At 40.1% G+C, this 19,882-nt stretch overlaps 1 protein-coding gene across 2 annotated transcripts in view; it reads left to right on the top strand.

Annotated features, from left to right (window-relative positions):
* LOC122548917 (1-phosphatidylinositol 4,5-bisphosphate phosphodiesterase gamma-1-like) overlaps positions 1–19,882 on the top strand; it is a 206,006-nt gene that overhangs the window by 133,322 nt on the left and 52,802 nt on the right. The window contains exons 11-16 of one of the 2 annotated variants that reach the window (XM_043687891.2): positions 887–972; positions 2,286–2,406; positions 5,627–5,795; positions 7,083–7,202; positions 9,289–9,396; positions 10,052–10,242. In XM_043687891.2, the coding sequence (XP_043543826.1) occupies positions 887–972; positions 2,286–2,406; positions 5,627–5,795; positions 7,083–7,202; positions 9,289–9,396; positions 10,052–10,242 (795 nt within the window). The remainder of the gene's footprint in view (positions 1–886; positions 973–2,285; positions 2,407–5,626; positions 5,796–7,082; positions 7,203–9,288; positions 9,397–10,051; positions 10,243–19,882) is intronic. The other variant, XM_043687892.2, reaches the window with a different exon arrangement.

Here is a 19,882-nt window from a genome sequence, read left to right on the forward strand (position 1 = left end):
CCAAGCTGCGAGAGAGATGGTACCTCCATTCGCTGCCTTCCTCTGCTGGGCTAACCCTGATGTGGAATGCTATGAATTAAGATAGCAATGATTCATGGGATCACACTTTACTCCAATTGTTCCAACTTGTTAAAACAAAAGCCACTGGAGGGAATTGTAACCTCCCACCAACCAGAGGCATAGGATTTTAGAGGAAAGGGGGCCCCCTGCTGCCAGTTAGACAGTTGGTTACATGACATGTTTTTTCTCGGTTCTTGCTCTTCAGAGGGTCAGTGCAGACTCAATGGGCCAAATGACCTCTTTCTACACTGTAGGAATTCTGTGCTTCTATGAGACACCTCAATGTAATGTTCAAATCAGTGCAGTGTGGTGTCTGTTTTAATTAACACTGACTGGTTGGATTTTCTGGAGTCAGAAGCTGGGCAGCAAAATAAAGATAGGAGGCAGCTTGAACAAGTGGGTAAAGTCTGCTGATTGTGAGCTGGGAGGAGCAGGAATATCTCTTGTAAGCAGTCATATATTTCTTTCACTAAACCCACCACCTTTCTCAGTACCTCCCTATCCTGATTGCTGGTACAACATTCACCAACTCCCAACCTTTCCTGGTTGCTGGGGTCTTTACTCAACAGCCCTTGGTTACCTTCATGGACCACTGACATTCCCACTCAGCACTGACCAGCCTACCTGGCTGGCTCCCTGATAAGGTATGGAGTAAACAAATAGCAATGAGGTCCACCTTATATTTGCCAGATACCCATGGTCTTGGGCTTTGTGAGAAAGCCCGACTGCTATTGCATTCTCCCCCATCCCTCAGTGTAAATGTTAAGGGCCATTATTTGTACAAGTCATCGTGACCAAAGGTCGGAATGCTCTTCATCTTTTCCAGGTATCTCACTGGTGACCAGTTTTCCAGTGAATCATCATTGGAGGCCTATGCCAGATGCCTGAGGATGGGATGTCGCTGCATAGAATGTAAGCTTTCTCCTTTTCCCAGTTCTCTCAGTTTCTTCTCCCTCTAGCACTGACTCAATTGAGTTACAGTTCCTCCAAAGTATGGCTGCTTCTCCTGGGCAGTTACGCTTCCAATTCCAGAATCATTCTGGGTAAATGTGGGTTGTTACCCACATCAGAAGGTACAGCTGTATTCAGGTAGGGAATGGTTAGGCATAGAATTGCTGGCCCTTGGTTCCCTTGTCCTTCTCAGTGATCAAGATTGCGATTTTCTTAGCTAAAAGGTGATGTGCAAATCCAAATGTTGTTTCCACCCAATCAGTCAACATAGTACAGACAAACATTTGAACCTGGCCTTTGTGTCATTTCCTTATTTGTTTCAATAGTTGGTGTGAGTTTGCACAATATGTAAGGGGGGAACAAAGGAGCAGAAAGGAACGAGGATTGAAGTGGTGCTAATTCATATCCTTCATGTCAAGGTCCAACAGTTTGAATTAACTTTCAGGAGATTTAGATGATGTCAATGGTGTGGCTGTGTGATTTGTTTTGTCTTTGCTTTGTGAAAAGGAAGTATTTGTTCATGGCCTTGGGAACGAAACAAATCTTAGGTCAGTGATGTTTAGTAAAATTATGAATAGTCCAGCATTCCCCCAAATAAGAAAACTGTAGGAGAAAGGGGTAAAAGCTTAGCCATGTATATATTTATTGGTCCGTACTAACTTGTATCTAGAAATTGTTTATGGCATATCTCTGATTAGTGGGGCAATGTCTGGTCTACAGTTTCTTTTATTTGCTCATGGGCTGTCGATATCACTGGTAATATCAATGTTTATTGCCCTTGAGAAGATAGCGTTAATCCATCTCTTGAACCTTTGCAGTCCATGCAGTGAGAACTGAGTCATTAAATATGAGGTTGAGATAGACAGATTTTTAGTTAGTGAAGGAATCAAGAGCTATAGAAGAAAAGACTGGAAAGTGGAGTCGAAGGTTATCTGAAACACTGTGATCTCATTGAATGCCAGAGTTGGCTGGATGGGCTATAAAGTCTCATGGTCTTAAGGTCTACCTGCAGAACTGTGGAGAACGAATATCCAGGTTGTGGCCCAACGATGATGAAAGAATGGTAATATTGATCAAAGCATAGTGTCTGACTTGGAGAATTTGTAGGTGATGGTAGTTCCATGCCCTTGGTTCCCTTGTCTTTCTCAGTCATCGAGATTGCGATTTTCAGAGGTGTTGTTGAAGTAGCTTCATGGCAAGTGGTGAGACAACCAACCTAAGGGAAAATCCGAATAAATCCATGCTGTAATTGATTAATTATTTCTTTTTCGCAGTGGATTGCTGGGACGGCCCAGATGACCTGCCAATTATTTACCACGGGCACACTCTTACCTCCAAAATCAAATTCCTGGATGTGTTGTACACAATAAAGGAACATGCCTTCATCACCTCAGAGTAAGTAGCTCCAAAGATCTGGGCTGACAATTTATATAAATGTGAAACTAAATGATTCGGGTAATCATTAATTCTAAAGACCATTTTGTTTCTCTGAAACAAAACATCCTCAATCGCTCTGTCCTGGCCTCTGTCTTCAGCCTCTTCTGCTCTCTTTTCCCATCATTCATGTTGCAACTATTTCTAAGGCCTTCTTGGCCTCTGTGACATCCTCAGGCACTCCATCCTCAAACATATTCTCTATGTTCATCTCTCTGACACTGGCCTATTTCAATTCAATTTTTACAAACCCATCCAATCTTTTGTAATGATTTCTTTTCCTGCCTTCATATAGTTGCCCAGCTGATAAAAACTGGGAAGTGAACTCAAGGGTACTCAATGAGTAGCTGTGGAAGTGACCAGGGGCATATAAGACAATAGGGAGATGGGATGGGGATAATACAGGGCAGGGAGATGGGATGGGCATGAGAGAGGACAGGGACATGAGATGGGCATGAGAGAGGGCAGGGAGATGGGATGGGCATCAAAGAGGGCAGGGAGGTGAGATGGGGATTAGAGAAGACAGAGAGATGGGATGTGGATAAGAGAGGGCAGCAGATGTCACGGCTATATGAGAGGACAGAGACATGGCTTGAAAATATAGGAAACGTGGAGGTGAAATAGGGGTATGTGAGAGGAAATGAAAATGGCACATGGGTAACAAAGAGCAATGGGAGGCATGAGGGTGGTATGGGGGCTATGTGTGGGGGAGAGGGGTGAGTGAGAATAAAGTGCCTAGTAGCATTTTATATAAGTGAGTATAATCTCAGAGAACCAAGGCAGCCTTCTAATGAGCTGACCTTGACACTTTCTGATTTTGTGGTCACATCTGAACTACAGCTGGATGCAGCAGGCTGGACTTCACAGCCTGGCCCTTCCAAAACAACAAACAAGCATGTATACATCATTTGCATTGGAGACAGGTTTGCTGGGTTAGGGGATTTCCTGGCCTAACCTTCCCTCCTCCATGGTGAAAATCCAGCTCTAAATCTTGCTCCCGTCCATATTCACTAACCTGCACTAATCCTTGCCTTCAAGTACAAATTGCTTCATATCCCTGCATCCTGCAATTTCTCAACTCTGCTTTTTTTTCAATTCCTTCTGCCTATGGGGTATCCTTTATGAACTAGAATACAGTCTCCATATATCTGCATCAAATTGCCTCCATTGTCTGTTTCAAAATCAACCTCTTTGCCTTGCTTTTGATCACCACTCGATGTCTCAGAGCCATTTTAGAATGTTTTATCTCAAAAGCTTTAAAATCCATTCTATTTTCACCATACTAATTAGAATTAGAATTTAAAATAGTTTTATTGTCAAATGAGCACTGTGAAAAGTCGCTGCTTAGAGAGCCATCTTAGGAACAAGGTCCCTAGATACAGCTTCTTCAGTTACTTCTTGGAAAAATAGAGAAGTAAAGAAGTCTAGCATTGCAGATTTTAGGAATAAGTTAAAAAACGGAGAATGGTCTTCCAACCCACTCCATATACCTAACCTCCAGCCTGCACTGGGCCTTGACTCTGGACCATGCCAGGCTTCACCAGACCATGAAATCACCCCGAGACTGGAAGTCTATGTTGAGGCCATACCAGGCCGAGAAGACGCCTCTTTGGGGTCTGAGCAGAGGCCAAGTGTATTAGTAATTAGTATTAGAAATTATACTAATATGTCATTTAAATGATTAAATTTATCTGTGTTTTTCTCATTTCTTGAAAACACTGTCTATCTCAGGACAGTCGTTTCTAGATTTCGAAGGATTTTTAACTATTAACTGGCTGACTGCAGAAATATCTGGGCTGGTATATCAAGAAAAGAGTGATAGACTGAGGGTCTCTTTTCTCTTGAGGAGAGAAGGTCGAGGTATGACCTTTTAAATTATGAAAGGTTTTGATAGAGTGGATGCAGAGAAAATGTTTTCCATTGCGGAGAATACCATAATCAAAGGCCAAAAATATAAGATATATTTGAAGAAAATCAATAGGAAATTCAGAAGACAAAAACTTTTCTCAAGGAAACTGACTACCATATCAATGGTCGAAATATTAGGTGATACTAGACAGGCTCAAGGAAGAACGGTACTTGATGATAAATTTAGATTAGCAAATACAGGAGAAGGCTTGAATGGGCTGACATGGATAGGTTGAGTTGAATGGTCTGTTTCTGTGGTTTTTTTTCTATGTAGCTGACCTGACTGTTCATTGTTCTAATCTTAACCTCAGCTGTGTAACTGCATCAGATCAAATCTGAAATACTTAAATGAGCCAGGGTCAAGGGCACAAAGAAGAGAGGCCTAATTTCCCCTTTTCTCTATTGCTAACAAACCCCCCTCCCCCACACCATACCTTCAGCACTGTCAGTGAAATAGGATCTGATAAACCTTTAAACAGTGCAATCACTGGTGACATCGTTTTATTACATCACTGCACAAGCGAAGGATAAACTAAATAAAAGAAAAATGCTTATATCATCATTCGCATATCTTCAGGCAAGTGCTTAAAGAATCCACCTTAAAGTTGTTATGGAAATAAATATGACAGTTAATTGGTGTTCAGTAAGCTCTTATAAATAGCAAATGAGATCAATAACTAGACCATCCTTATTTGGTGAGGGTTGCATTGGTTGAGGAATAAATGATTGCCAGGGCAGCAGCAGAACACTTTGTTCCTTTGGAACTATGACAAGTAAGTACTTACTCATTGCAAATATTTTGATGATCCAGTTCATATTAAAATGATTCTTTAAAATGCATTCTTTCACAGGATATGAGCATCACTGACAAGGCCAACATTTGTTGCCCATCACTAAATGCCTTTGAATTTAGTGACTTGATCAACTATTCAGAGGATTGCTCAGATTTGACCATATTGCTATGTGATTGAAGTAAATAGTAGACCAGAGTGAGTAAGGATGGCAGATTTCCATCCCTGAACGATATCAATGAATGAGATGGTTTTTATGATGATTATTTTCACGGTCACCATCACTGAGGCTACATTTCAATTCCAGAATTATGAATCGAATTTAAATTCTATCAAATCTTATGGTGGGATTTGAGCATTCACTTGGGTCTCTGGATTGCTTCGACAATGATGTTATCACTATTGCATTATCTCCTCATATGGGAACAGCAACAACACCCAATGTTACACAATGCATTACTGATTTCAAGTGTACCTTGCAGGTTTCCAATTATCCTTTCCATTGAAGACCATTGCAGTGTTGTCCAGCAACGAAACATGGCATCGCATTTCAAGAAGGTCTTTGGGGACATGTTGCTGACCAAACCCGTAGACATCAGTGCAGATGAACTCCCATCACCGAATCAACTGAAGAAAAAAATCCTGATAAAGGTAGGTGAGGTGGTAACTTACTGTGGCAGGAACATTGCCCATCCATTGAAGGTGTCTGCTATCTTCAATTCTAGAATGTTCAACTGACCTGCTGCTGATGCTGAAGCATTGTATGTAAACTTTAAATAGCTTTGCCAATCTTTTCATATGTATTGTTCTGCTGATGCTTATATTGAAATATGTAATCCTGCAGAGCAAAACATCCCATTCTTGAAGAGAGAAGAGAAAATAAATCATGTTTAGATGGAAATACCTCAACAGTTGGCCATTAAGGACATGTTATGCCTATATCTACTAGAGATTCAATGAAAGTTTTGTTCTTCACTGTTTCGTTGCTGTTTCTTTTTGATGCTGGCTCTCTAACAGCTCCATACATTTTCAACTGCTCCATTTCTGATAACATATTTCAACAATTGTGTATTTAATGCCCCTACAGACTGTGCACAAAGGCAAATACATCAGAAGTAGCAGTTACATGTCTACTACAAGCCAGCCAGTACGCTAAGTACAATTGCATTTCTCCAAATAGAAAGTGAAGACTGCAGGAGTTGAAAAGTTAGAGTTGAAAAATGTGGCAATAGAAAAGCACAGCAGGTCAGACAGCATCAGAGAAGCAGGAGAGATGACATTTCAGGCATAAGTCCTTTGTCAGGAATGTTGTCCTGATGAAGGGGAAATGCCTGAAACATTGACTTTTCTGCTCCTTTGATGCTGCCTAACCTGTTGTGCTTTTCTAGCGCCACCCTTTGCAACTCTTTCTTCAAATAGATCCCTATACCAAATTGTGTCCATGTGTCCCAATAAAGTTCAGTTTTATGTACCTCTGCAGATTCAGTAGGAGTTCTGTATTAGAGGCAAAAAATGTGACGCTGATGAAGGGTTTACGCCGGAAACGTCAACTCTCCTGCTCATCGGATGCTGCCTGACCCACTGTGCTTTTACAGCAACATATTTTTCGACTCTGATTTTCAGCATCTGCAGTCCTCACTTTCTCCCAGCAGTTCTGTATTAGTAGAATTTTCTGACCTCTAACCTAACGGCTGCCAAGGCTATCTTAACACCTTAGTGCTACTGGCCAGAGATGTGGGATTTTCCAGTCCTAGTAACTCAAATACATAGGGAGGTGCATTCCCAGATTTCTTAAGTTAATTAAAATCTTTAAAAAATAAAATTATGATTCAATGAGGTCACTGAAGCACCGTGCTCTCTTCAGCTTGCCAATCTGCAATGCTGTCTCACAAAATTAATTCATGTTTATGTAATACTTGCTCTGTTGTTGGTTTAAAGCACAAGAAGTTGGTGGAAGGCAACCTGTATGAAGAGGTTTCATCGGCAAGCTACTCAGAAAATGACATAAGCAACTCTATTAAAAATGGAATCCTATACTTAGAGGATCCCATTGACCATGTAAGTACTGTTCCCTCCTAACCACCTTCATCAATACCACTACAAGTGTTGCTCAACTGTTCATCTTTCCAATTATACTGATAATTTTCAATTGAGAAAATTGGATTAACAACCAAAGCTACCATACAGTAATTGTCAATCAAGAAGTAGTGATTTGACAAACCCAAGCTTGGATTTAACAAGTTTAAAGATTGCAGTAAGTAGGAAAGCTTGAGGAAGGTGAGAGGTTGAACAATTTTGAAACCATTGTAAGTTAGAAGGAGCAATAGGGTTAGGAGTTATTTTGTATAATACAATGATTTGGATCTTGGAATAAAGTATCAAAATTTACTGATGATAAAAACTTGGATAGTGCCAAACAACGATGGTGATGTGAACTGCCTGCAGCAGGACATAGAGAGGTTAACAAGTAGCAGATGGATTTAATACAATGTAATGTGAGATGATGCATTTCAATAGAAATGTTAGGGAGAGGTATTTAGTTTGAATGGCATAATTCTAAACCTTGTGTCGGAACAGAGGAACCTGGAGTGCATGTGTACTCATGCTTTGAACATTGCAGGGCCTTGAGGATATTACAGACTGGGATCTTGGATATCCTAAGTGGACAAAGTTAAAAATCACACGACACCAGGTTATAGACCAACAGGTTTATTTGGAAGCACTATCTTTCGGAGCGCTGCTTCTTCATCAGCTCTCTCTCATGAAGGAGCAGTGCTCTGAAAGCTAGTGCTTCTAAATAAACCTGTTGGTCTATAACCTGGTGTTGTGTGATTTTTAACTTTGTACACCCCAGTCCAACACCGACATCTCCAAATCCCAAGTGGAGGCATTGAGTAAAAATGTGCTGAAGTTATAGTGACTCTAAAAAAGCTCTGATGCCACAATTAGAAAATTGTATCCAGTTCGAATCCCAACATTTTAGAAAAGGAATGAAGGTCCTCAGGGGAGTGTAATTGAGATTCACCAAAATGTGAAGGTTTTAGCTAAATTGGAAAGTCTGAGTTTGTTCTTGTAGCAAAAGAGATTGAGGGAGGCTTGATAGAAGTAAATAAAATTATGATGGACTATATAAGGTAGACAAGGAGAAACTCTTTCTATTAACTGTTTGTGTGAGGACTAGGAGCATATTTAAAATTTGGGGTGAGAGTTGGAAGAATGACTCATTTGGAGCTGAGCAAGAAAAAGACCAACATTGACCAAACAGATGAAACGGGCTAATGTCAAAAAATAAAAGGCTGTAGAAAGGCACACAACTTTTCATCTGAATCTGTCCTGATTCCCAAACAAGATCACATGATTGCATCCCTTTCTTGAGTTTCTGCTAACTTAATTTCATAGTAAACATGAGTGCAAGTGAGTTTGTTTTTGCAATTACTGGAGGAAAGCCATGCGTTTTTGTGAATGACCCTACTGTGGAGGATATAGCTTATACATACGTGGTGGAAGAAGAAGTCAAGTGGCCTTTTTTTTTAGTTTCGTTGTTTTAAAATTTCACTTGGGTACAAACATCCTTTGAGCTTCTTCACGTTATCGTTTGAGGAGAGTTTACAGAAATGCTACAGACTTAATGTGGAAAAGTGATGAGAAATGATGAAAGGCAGAAATTGCACAGAAGTAGAAATTAATCAGTGCAGGGAGATAGGAAGAATCTAGGACATCAGCGTAAATCAGGGTAGGATGACAATGCAAAAACTATGTTAATAAAAGGTGTAGTTGAACAAATACTAGGGTTTGGATGCATGAGGTTATCACATGAACAGAAGCAGCTTAAAGAATGCATGGGAAATCTTGAGAAACTTGTATGCTAAATTCTCATGGGCATTTCCCCTTCACCAGGTTCCTACAATGATTCACTGAAAAGGAAATCTATCCCCCTACGCAGTTGGAATTCAATAAGCTTTAAGGTCTAAGGCACTTTATTTGAATGTTCTCATGTAAATAATGGAATTACACCAGTGGTTCTCCATTATGAGATGTGGATTGAGGCACTTGAAGACAGTATAGATCCAAAGTATAATAGTCAGGGAAAGTGAAAACAAAAGTGATTTTTTTTTTGACAATGACTTACATTCAAACTTCGCAGAACTGGAGCCCACATTATTTTGTCCTCACAAGTAATAAGATCTATTACTCTGAAGAAACATCCAGGTACCAGAACAACGATGATGAAGAGGAAGAAGAACAAAAAGAGGTACATCAGCATTATTTTTACCCTTTTCCTTGCATTAACACATTCTTGGGTATAACTGTATTCCCCATAAGCAATAACTTTTGAGTTGGTATGTGATATTATGCAGTATTATGGTATAATGGTTAGGGTATTGGGTGGTGGCTTATGCAGCAGTTTTATAGACCGTATATTCTGTTACTTTCCAAAGTTAAAATAGCATGAGATATAACCAGAGCACCATTCTCCATGACCAAGATAGTTTGTTTCATATTGGGCTTACTTACTAATACAATTGTTTGTACTTCTTGGCAGTAAATATGGGGAAAAAATATTTGGGGTGATATTCCAGAAGCATAAGAATCATTGCAGCTTCTATACTTTATGAAGGGGCCCTAATAAACAATAAGTAGTTATAAATATTATAGGTCCTAGTTTTTGTTCTCCTTTCTATGGGGAAGTGGAGCGGTCTGCTTGTATTTGGGATCAGTTGCACTATCTACATTCGATCACTGTGGCACAGTGTTCCAAAGACTACACTCAAAAGCAAAAACTAATGGGATTTTGTGGTCCCCTATCAATAGTTGGTGAGTGCCAATGCTCTGCGTCATGCATCAAGTATCTTGTTATCAGGCCTGATGTTAGATGGTGACACTTTGCTGCAATTTGTGGTTATCAGCAGGAGTTCAACAACAACGATCTGCACTTCAGCGAAAAATGGTTCCACGGGAAACTTGGTGGAGGGCGAGATGGTCGTCAGATAGCCGAGAAGCTTCTCCATGAGTACTGCACTGAGACTGGCGGAAAGGATGGCACTTTCCTCGTGCGGGAAAGTGAAACATTTGTGGGTGATTACACTCTGTCTTTCTGGTAGGTAACATCTAGGTTTAGAGGTGGTACAGCATAATGATGATGTTATGGGACTAGTACTCCAGAAGGTCAGGCTGACTCCCTGAGGTCATGGATTCAAACCGACCACAGCAACTGATGCAATTTCAATTCAGTTAATAAATTTGAAATACAAAGCTAGTCTCTGTAATTATGGTATGAAATTGCCAGCAGTAATAATACCATGAAACTACCATTGATTTATCCTAAAAATCCAAATAGTTCACTAATGTCCATCCAAGGAAAGAAAGTATGGCATCTGACATATAACACCAGACTCACAACAATGCGGTTAACCCTCAACAACCCTCCAAAATGGCCTAGTAAGCCACTCAGTTCAAGGGCAATTAGATATGAGCAACAAATGCTGGTCTTCCCAGCGATGCCCATATCCCTTGATAGATAAAAGAGAAAAAGCCAGAATGAGAGGAAACAATGTGTTAATGAGTCTTCCTGTGACCTGTGCTCCTCATATGTTCTGAAGAGGTAGACATGATATGATAATACTTAGTGCTCTGCATATTTCTTAAGTATTCCCTGACTCTTCCATGCACTACTCCTTCAGCTCCAATCACAATGCACAAGCTTGAGCAATGTGGGAGATGATGGTGGGATGGTGATTGTCAGAAGCAATAAGAATTGAGTTCAGATCTGCAAAGGAGCACTGGCACAAAAAAAATTTCCACTTCCCAAACTTGCATCATTACTTGTGCACTATGGCACCCTGCTCATTTTATTCTCCCTCTTGCCACATGTGGACGTGTTGGCCACTGCCGGTTCCTGGCACTGGTGTTATTTTTAAAGCCCAGCCATTCACCAAGTCCAATGCTGTGTGCCCACATTTGCACTGAACTTTTAAAACATTTGTCCCGGATATATCAGTCAGTAGATAATTGGCACTCCACTTTGCTGATGGGAACTGAGGACCCTGCTGAATGGGTGGGTCTGTATGGTGGCTGCCCATGGAGTATGCTCTGAGATTTTGGGATTGATGGAGGTCTGGAGGAACACACAGCATCATAGAGTTGCAAGAGACTGCTCTCCCTTCCATATCGGGAATTGTCGCTGTCTAGTTTCTAACCAGTGGCTGCAAGAATGGGAAACTGCATATCAACAAGGTAAGTTGATGTAATAATAAGGAAGTTGATGGATGTAAGTAGTCCTCTTAGTGCTTGATTGCAAGAATCTCACCTTGTTATGGTTGGAAAATGGGGCTTTGTGCTCCTAATGTTATGAAAGTCTTCATTGTCCCTCTCACATGATCCTCCAAACTATCTCACCAGTGCTTATGCTAGGATGGCATGGTGGAATTCAGCAGGAGTCAGCGTTGGAATCACAACTATTCACATTATACATGAACAATTGGGACAAATAAACTGAGGGTGTTGTACTAAATTTGACACAAAGATAGGTGGAGAGCCCAATAGTGTTGAGGATATGGGGAGGCTATAGAAGGACTTGGACAGGCAAGAGGAGTGGGCAAAGAAGTGGTAGATGGAATACAGAGTGCGCAATGGTCGTAAGAATAGAGGTGTAGATTTCTAAATAGGGAAAGATTTCAGAAATCTGGAGCACAAAGGGACTAGTTTGGATTCTCTGAAGGCTAGCATGCAGGTTGAGGCCTCAATCAGATCAGCCCTGATCCTATTGAATGGTGGAACAGGTTCAAGGGGCTGAATGGCCTCCTCCTGCTCCTAACTTATATGTTCATTAGGTGAAGGGGTATTATGTTAATCAAGGATGGCATTTATCCACTAGTTAGAGATAACCTGACTAGTTAGAGTCAGGAGATTAGATTAGATTAGATTCCCCTACAGTGTGGAAACAGGCTCTTTGGCCCAACAAGTCCACACCAACCGTCCGAAGAGCAACCCAGCCCGACACATTTCCCTCTGACTAATGCACCTAACACCATGGGCAATTCAGCATGGCCAATTCTCCTGACCTGCACATCTTTGGACTGTGGGAGGAAACTGGAGCACCTAGAGGAAACTCACGCTATGGGTTTCAGGATATAGAATCAGTTTGGCTGGAGATGAGGAATAGTGAGGAAAGAAGTCTGGACTGGGATGTTGGTCTATGGACTCCATACTAATAACCACAATGCAGGACAAAGTATACAAGAGGAAATAGCAGGGGCGTGTGGTAAAGGGACAGTAACCATACATGACTTCAATCTTATGTATAAGCTCGTAAAGTCAGACTGGCTAGATTAGCCTGGATGAAGAATTCCTAGAATGTTTTCAAGACAGTTTCTTAGAGAAGCAAGTTTTGGAATCAGTCAGAAATCTGGACCTAGGCAAGCTGATGGCCTTGTGGTATTATCTCTAGCCTATTGATCCACAGACCCAGGTATTGTTCTGGTGACCCAGGTTAAAATCCTGCCATAGCAGTTGGTGAAATTTGACTTTAACAAAAAAAAATAATTAAAATTTAAAATTAATGATGACCATGAAACTGCTGTTCTTTGTCAGGAAAACCTCATCTGATTCACTAATGTAGGGATGGAAGCTACTGTCCCTACCTGGTCTGGTCTATATGTGACTCCAGACCCACAGCAATGTGGTTGATTCTTAACTACCCTGTGGGCAACTTTGTATGTGCAATAAATGCTGGCCTGGCCAGTGATGGCCACATCCTGAATAAAATTTAACTTGTTATTGTGTAATGTGACAGGTTGAGTTAGTGACTACATAGTGTAGGCACCCCTAGATAGCAGGAATCAAATTTTGCATTCAGTCCATGTCCAGGAGCAGCAAGAATTCATGCTTGGGCTGATTATTAGCAAGCAATGTTTGCACTGCACAAGTGATAGGCAGTGGCCATCACCAGGACAGAATTGAACTGTCCTCTTTGACCTTCAATTGCATTACTCCTGTAATTTGTGGGGGTTATAATTGACCAGAATCCAAACTGGACAAGTCACTAAATATTAAATAAGAACAAAACAGCGACTAGGAATTTTACAACAAGTAACTCACTTCCTGACTCCCCAAAATCAATCCACCATCTATAAGAGACAATTCATGAGTGTGATGGAATAAACCCCACCTATCTGGATGGATCCAGGTTCTCAAATAGCTTGACGCCATCCAGGATAAAGCAGCCTATTTGACTGGTGTCCAATCCATCACAGTGGTAGCCACATACAAAATGCAACAACTCATCATGTCTCCTTTCTTCCAAACCCTTGAGTACCACACCTGGAAGGACAAGGGCAGTAAACACATAGGAACAAGACAACTTCCAAGGTCCCCTCCAAGCCAGAAACCATTCTGATTTAAAACTAAATCACCTATCAGTATACTGGGTCAAAATCATCCTAATGTCATTGCATATGTACCTACACCAGCAACAGTTCCAGAGTGTGGATCACCACTATCTTCTGACGGGCAATTAAGGATGGGCAATCAGGTTTAGCCGCTGCCACCCATATCGAATGAAAGAATGAAAAACAATATAAACGAGGACAGTTGTGATTCATCAGATCGATCCCAGGAATGGCCAAATCATGGCAGGAAACAAAGGGAATGATTCTGAACTGCACAAATTATGGCTTTGCCCATTTTTCCCAAAGCAAAACCTAACTGTGCAACTACAAGTATGCTGAAAAGAGTGAGAAATTCCCCCTATCATATCTGTAACTTCCCTTAGTTAGCATGTTTAGAAAACATCTTCAGTTACATAATAATAGAAACAACGTGGTTATTTCCTTTCTTGTAATCTTGCAAAATTTACGTTGTTGTGGAATGAAATCCTCACAGTTTGGTGCTAATCTGACAGCTGGCAAGTGCAAATCTGTCAGATCTATTCAATCAGTAGGGATCAGCAACTTTGGAAATCAGATAATGATTGACCATTTCATTATTTTACCTATTCAGTATTGGTTAAGCCTGGGAAGAGTGGAGTCTCGAGTAATGTGAGGTGTTCTGCAGGACAGGAGCTAAGTGATGTATATAATGAGATGAACTGTATTCGGCTCTACTACCAGGATGTAATTTTAGTCTGAGCCTAGATTGATGGAAAGAAATTACTTCTCTCTCTCTCTCTCTCTCTCTTTTTCTCTATCACTGTGTTAGATATAGGCTTGCAAAGTGAAATTGTATTATTGTCAACTCAAGTTAAATTGATTAAAACCATCAACTCTTAACTGGAACACTCACTTAGATAATCTATGAATGAATTTACACTTAGAAGTAGAAATGTCCTTGGCTGACATTGGAAAGATCTCTGAGATTTACTCTGAGTCTATGAAATTTTAGATGATCTCCGAGTAATTGATGCTGACAACGGTAAGAAATAACCACAGCACTTTGTTTGCATTCAAGACAAATATGGATGAAACTCAACTCTCATTGATTAGTACAGTGGCGTCAGATTGGATGAGCTGAGTACTCAGATCCTTTTTTGATCATGTAAACAATTTAGATTTCAATGTAATGGTCATGATTAAGAAGTTTGCCGATTGTACAAAAATTGGTTGTATGGGTGGATAGTAAGGAGGAAAGCTGTAGACTGCAAAAAGATATAAGTGAGGCAGTAATATTGTGAATAAAATTCTAACCAAAGAAGTGTGAGATTATGTATTTGGAAGGACACACAAGATAAAATAATACATAAAATCATTAGATACTGAGAAGTATTATGATACATTTGGAATTTACAGTATTTGCACAGTGATCCTTGATGATGATAAGGTGAATCTGATCATTTGCTTTATCAGCCAAAACATAGGGGTAAGAGAGATAGGATTATGCCACAACGGAGACATAAACACGAGTTAGACCACAGGTAGAGTACTGCATCCAGTTCTCATAACTGCACTACAGAAATACAGAAGATTTCTAGTAGAAAAGATACAGAGAGGTTTTAGGGAAATATTGCAAGATATTCAGAATTTTAGCCATGAGAAAAGAATGGATAGAATTAGGTTAGTTTCCTGAGAATAGTGGTGGCCAAGGTAGATTTATTTGAGCTGAATAAAATTATGAAAAGCCTACATTGAATTGGTTGAAAGGACTGATTTTCCTCAGTAGTATGTCAATAACTAACAGATTCATGATAAACGGTGGTAGGAGATGTGGAATATGTTTTGTTCAACTATATGGAGGTGGGAGTCTGAATCCTACTGACTGAAAGGATGACTGAGCTGGAAGCTCTCATCACAATCAGAAATAGTTGGATATACACTTGAAGTTCTGTCATTACTGTGATAATCTGACTACTACAACATTTTGTTGAATGTTTTCTTTCATTTGATATCCATGCTTCTTTTCCCTAATTGACATCAGTCCTTTCAGTGGTTAATCAGTTTCCTTTCAAACTCATAAGCTCATTACTTTCTAAACCAGTGGGTTGTTTGTAGTCTCACTCTCCCTCACCCAAAGCTCTCAGTGGATTTGAAAGTTTATTTCCATGTAAAGCCGAATATTCGCTTCAGCACGTTCACCTTTTTCTTACTATGAAGCAAAAGACAAGGGAAATGAGGAAGACAGATCAAGGCTTCTGTAATATAAATGAAAAAAGATCATTGTAGTGATTGTAACAAGGTCAACTGGGTGAACCTCATAGAATATGAGTTTCTGATTGGAGTTGTTAATCTGGTCCAAACAGGGAGCCCTGGCTGATAGATAAGAATAGGTGTGTCAGATATCCTGTTCACTCTGAGAGCAGGACTCTCTATGTAAGTAAAGGGCGACTTGGTGACAGATACTAGTTGAGTTGTTTCAGCCATTTTAAAATAGCTTCCCATTTGAACCTGTGACAAGTGTTTTTTGGTCTCCATTTGGCCAGTCTCAATAATGGTGCGATTGAAATAAGGAGGACATATATTCAAACATATGAAGTAGGAGCCAAAGTAGGCTATTCAGCCCCTCAAGCCTGCTCTACCATTCAATAACATGGTAGTTGACCTGTTTGTATGTTGAATTCCATATTCACATCTGCTTTTGAAAACCTTAGATTCCCTTTCTTAACAACAATCTATTTAACTCTGTCTTGAAAATAATGAATCACTGCATTGCCTCTGCTTTATGATGCAGAGAGTTCCAAATTTACATAATTATATGAGAGTAAAAACCCTCCCCAAATCTGCCCTAAAAGAACAGCACCCAACTTTAAAACAATAACCCTAGTTCTGGACTGATCCACACAAGGAAACATCCCTTCCACATCCATGTTGTCAAGACTATTAAAGACCTTCAAACAAGTTACTCTTCACTCTTCTAAACTCCAGTGAAAACAAACCCAGCTTGTTCACCCCATCGCCAATCACTCATTTTGTGCATCAATCTTCCTCTGAACTGCCTTCAGTACATTTGCTTAAATAAGGAGACTAAATCTTCACATGGTATTTAGGATGTGGTTTTCTTATCTTTGGACTGAATTACTGTATATCTGTCTTTTCTGATTTATTTCAAAGCAAGGCAAAGATTATTCTGGTTCTCAAAATCCAAACAGTTTGTCTAAATGATTTAAAACATCTCAGAACTTTACAGAAATTTCAATACACATGCAGTTCATAGTAAGAAGCAACATTTCTCTCAGGTTTCTCTGAGATTCAGAAGGCAGTCACTGAACTCACTAGCTCCACCCACAGAGTAAAACAATCAAGCACGGTCAGCCAGGCATACGCAAACATTTTTTTCCTTTTAAGTAGTGATCCGATTAGAATAATTGAATGTGGTACAGTACGGGAGAGACCTTTCAGCCCATTGAGTCCATACCACCAAAAATATAGAAAATCTACATTAGTCTCACTTTCCAGCACAGGGTCCATAGCCTTGAATGCTATGATACGTCAAGGCTCATCTAAGTACTTTTTAAAGAGGTTGTAAATTGGCAATTAAATAATTAAAAAATCAAGCATAAATACATCATGTCATTTTTTAATATTCTTGCCTGATTCCTCGATGTACGAAATTAATTTGACAGATGTGAGTTTCTGATGTTTACTGTTACAAATATGTTGTGATTCTCTGTGATCAGCTTGATGAGGTGGACGATCAATATCACAGAAATTAAAGGAAAACGTAATCTCATAATCACTGTCCTCAGAATATCTCCATTTATTTGCTGTCAAATAGATTGTATTTCATTTGGTGTTAGGTTCAGAAAAGACTTACAAGGATGTTATCAGGTTTGGAGGTTTGAGCTATAGGGAGAGGCTGAATAGGCTGGAGAATTAGAAGCTGAGGAGTGACCTTATAGAGGTTTATAAAATCTTGAGAGACATGGATAGGGTAAATAGACAAGGTCTTTTCCCTGGGATGGGGGAGTCCAGAACTAGAGGACCTAAGTTTAAGGTAAGTGGGGAAAGATTTAAAAGGGAACTAATGGGCAACTTTTTCATGCAGAGGGTGGTGCGTGTATGGAATGAGCTGACAGAGGAAGTGGTGGAGACTGGTACAATTGCAACATTTAAAAGACATCTGGATAGGTAAATAAATAGGAAGGGTTTAGAAGAATATGGGCCAAGTGCTGGCAAATGGGACTAGATTAGGTTAGGATATCTGGTCAGCATGGATGAGTTGGATGGAAGGATTTATTTCCGTGCTGTACATCTCTATGACTCTGTAGACTCTAGCAGAGAAATTTTGGGTTTCTTCAACTTCTTGATCTGCTTCGGTAATGGTACAAGCTTGGAGGTACAATTTGACCATTTAGAGCGATAGAGTTATACAGCATGGAAACAGACCCTTTGGTCTAACTCATCCATGCTGACTAAGTTTCCAAAACTAAACCATTTCCATTTGTCTGCATTTGGCCCAGATCCCTCTAAACCTTTCATATTCAAGTCTAAATGCTATGTGTAGGATGCTGTTATGAGGGGCGGTGTGGACTTGATTGGCCAAATGGCCTGCTCCCACACTGTAGGGATTCTATGAGGTATGTTTTAAATCTTTCTCCTCTCACCTTAAAATTAAGCCCTCTAATTTTGAACTCCCCAAGATCACCCCTCAACATTCTACACTTTAGTGAAAAAAACCCAGCCTATCCAGCCTCTCCTTATAATTCAAATCCTCCAGTCCTGTTAGCATCATTCTAAGTCTTTTCTGCACCCTCTCCAATTGAATAATATCCTTCCTATAGCAGGTGACAAGAACTGTACATGGTAGTCCAACATGGCCTCACCAACATCCTGTTCAAACTGCAAGATGATATCCCAACTCCTTTATTCATGGTCTGAGCAATGAAGATATGCATGCCAAATAACCTTTGTCTTCAAATTTCCATCAAGACTCTCTTCTGACTAAAGCTTATTACATTCTGTTTTTTTTTCATTTGTTCTTGAAATGTGGGTGTCTCTGATCAGGCCAGTATTTATTGCCTATCCCAAATTGCCCAAGGAGCAGTTAAGTGTCACATGCAGGCAGATAGGTAAGGTTGGCAGATTTTCTTCCTTCGATTAGATTTAGATTAGATTTCCTACAGTGTGGAAACAGGCCATCTGGCCCAACAAATCCACACCGACTCTCCAAAAAGTAATCCACTCAGACCCAATTCCCTCTGACTAATGCACCTAACACTCTGGGCAATTTAGCATGGCCAATCCTCCTAAACTGCACATCATTTGGATTGTGGGAGGAAACCAGAGCATCCGGAGGAAACCCACGCAGACACGGGGAGAATGTGCAAACTCCACAAAGACAGTCGCCTGAGGCTGGAATCGTGCCCAGGTCCCTGGCACTGTGAGGGCCACCAGGTCACCCTGAACACTAGTAAATCAGATAGGATTTACAACAATCACTACACTGTCACTATTAGGCTAGATTTAATTCCAAATTTTTAAATACAAATTTCACCTAATGGGATTTGAACCATGATGCCTGGAACCATTGCCACTGCACCCACACCTCCCCATCCTAACATACATGTTTAATCTGCCATTCCTGCTGAAAGTTTTGTCACTGTCAGGACATTGTAGGATTCCTAATTGTCAGGAAATGATTTTTTCCATTTGTCAAAGCAATTAAGTCTACTTCGACCTTCATAAAATGATTCTACTTGGAGCATGAGTTGCACTTTTGTTGGGATTTGGTGAACATTTTTACAGCTTAGGCAGTGTTTTGAGGGTTTCTGAATACAATGGATCATGCATTGGGGGGATTGCAGAGATCTCTTGGTCCATAACTCTTGCTGTTAAGTTGGTGGGTGACTGTGTCTGGTCCATTCTTTCCTGACCTCTTGGAATCTATCATGCCAAATTCAACCTGAGCTGCCAATACTATGGCCTTTGTTTAAGGTTAAATCATTGTGCTTTATAAGGAGATTTTCCTCAATTCATGAGATGGAAGTGTTTTCAATTACAGGCCATTCTGCTATAACTCATGTTTCGTTAATGCCCACTTGCTGTAACACAATTGACGAATTGGAGACACTGTTTCTCAAGCGCAAACTTTTAACTCATGTATTGGTTTTAACATGATTTCACCCCCATTAGTTTAAACGTTGCTGCTATTACACAATTTTATTATAACATGGGATTGCACGAGAATGGAGCTACTGCATTATAGCAGAACCAACTGTAATTGAACATCAATCATTTAATTGGCTACTGTGTTACATTTACATGTCGAAGCAAAATGCTTTGGTATTGTGAATGGACTCACAATTTCAGTGG

This window comes from Chiloscyllium plagiosum, unplaced genomic scaffold, assembly GCF_037043375.1.
Source record: "Chiloscyllium plagiosum isolate Xiang-an unplaced genomic scaffold, Cpla_swu_hap1 HiC_scaffold_4, whole genome shotgun sequence".
NCBI classification, from domain to species: domain Eukaryota; kingdom Metazoa; phylum Chordata; class Chondrichthyes; order Orectolobiformes; family Hemiscylliidae; genus Chiloscyllium; species Chiloscyllium plagiosum.